General features: G+C 38.9%; 1 protein-coding gene across 1 annotated transcript in view; it reads right to left on the bottom strand.

Annotated features, from left to right (window-relative positions):
- The window catches only part of SARC_05726 (hypothetical protein), an 8,408-nt gene extending 7,062 nt beyond the window's left edge, over window positions 1-1,346 (bottom strand). Inside the window, exons 1-2 of the mRNA XM_014300404.1 lie at window positions 1,230-1,346; window positions 103-283 (exon numbers count right to left, since the gene is read on the bottom strand). Coding sequence (XP_014155879.1) covers window positions 103-283; window positions 1,230-1,337 — 289 coding nt within the window. The 5' untranslated portion in view covers window positions 1,338-1,346. The remainder of the gene's footprint in view (window positions 1-102; window positions 284-1,229) is intronic.
- Window positions 1,347-1,721: the final 375 nt, after the last annotated feature.

The raw sequence follows: 1,721 nt of genomic DNA, 5'->3' as shown, positions 1-1,721 counted from the left end.
TATAAATATATATATATATATATATATATATATATAAACATATATGAATATTTGGATTGAAGTATACTTATATCATAGTATAGTGTAAAACAAAATACGTACCATTGTGAGCAGGGTTGTGTAATATCCTGGTCGCACTGAGACACGCCTGACCTGGCGAGTGCATATGCCAGTTTACGGGGTTCAAGAACACAAACACCATACCACTCAGTAGCGAGAGGGTGGCGGGTGGTATTCTATCCCAACCTACGCGCAGTATTTCGATCACCAACAGTAGCAGACCCTGTGTAATCATGCAAAGGTAAGCCAACTGAGAATAGCTACAGGTGTTTGTGTACAGTGTATAGACGATGGTGATATGTGTTAGAGAGAGAATGGACAAGAACCATGCACCTTGACCGTTCTGTGTAGCTATATGTGTACAATATACAAGTATAGAGAGTGATCAGAGTTATTCTGTTCTATATACTCTCAGTATCCCGTACACAACTACATCACAAGCCATATGGGAATCATAGAAAGATATCTGCGTAAGATGTATTTATAAATGTACCTTTATAGTGTAGAGAAAAAGTCGGTTTTGAATGCGAGAGGGAATATATATCCGAACATACACCCTAGAAATTCATATATAGGGGTACGTGTGCAGTAGTAGTGAGCGACGAATCTTGTCTGTATCGGACTATGAACAAAGCCTCGATAGATGACATCGGATAACCCTGTAAAATATGTATCAGCAATAATCTGGCTGCGTACTGGGTAGACATTTAGTAAGCTCATACAGCACCCCCCCCTTACACAATTTCGTGCTATCCATTTCCCGGGGATGTATCTCCAACGATGCATACGAGTGCAAAATAGCTTCAAAATCCAAGTCCATTTCTACTATAGCGAGCGGAAATATTAGGCCGCGAAGAATCGATATGATGACAGTCAATGCTACGATGCCAACCCAAAGCCACGGTGTGTATGTGTATATGGTTCGGCTAGCAGTAGTGGATTACCAGCTGACAAGGACATGATGCACAAAGAAGGACATCTGCATAGTTTTTCATGTGGCATATAACCTCAATTATAGTGACAAAATATGATGCATGCATACGAACGAATAGGATTAAAAGCAGTGAAATTTTTGCACCGTCCAGCATGGCTATATTCACGTTTAACAACGGTATGCATAAGTGACCGTTAAGTGAATTCATGGGGTTTAGGGTTGATATAAAGCTCACCATATTGCCACGTCTGCCGCCGCCACCTCCTGGTATGCCTCTGTGTCTGAAGCCACCCCCAGCACCGTGCCTGGGAGCACTGCGCATCATGCGCCCTAGTCCCCTCATCAATATGTTATACTTATGTATACATATATGTATATATAAAAATATTACAGCTATCTAATTAAAAACTCCTGGGGGGACAGGTAGCCTGTGCCTGCAGTCTGTAGCAGATGTGATATTTGTCCATCTCTTTATCTTAACAATTTGATATTTGTCCCTCTCTTTATCTTAATAATTTGATATTTGTCCTTCTCTTTATCATAATAATTTGATATTTGTCCCTCTCTTTATCATAATAATTTGATATTTGTCCCTCTCTTTATCATAATAATTTGATATTTGTCCTCTCTTTATCATAATAATTGATATTTGTCCCTCTCTTTATCTATAATAATTGATATTTGTCCCTCTCTTATCTATAATAATTTGATTATTGTCCCTCTCTTT

Source organism: Sphaeroforma arctica (genome assembly GCF_001186125.1).
Source record: "Sphaeroforma arctica JP610 unplaced genomic scaffold supercont1.377, whole genome shotgun sequence".
NCBI lineage: Eukaryota > Ichthyosporea > Ichthyophonida > Sphaeroforma > Sphaeroforma arctica.
Note: the sequence above shows the minus strand (reverse complement) of the source record. Positions and strands in the feature narration are given on the sequence as shown.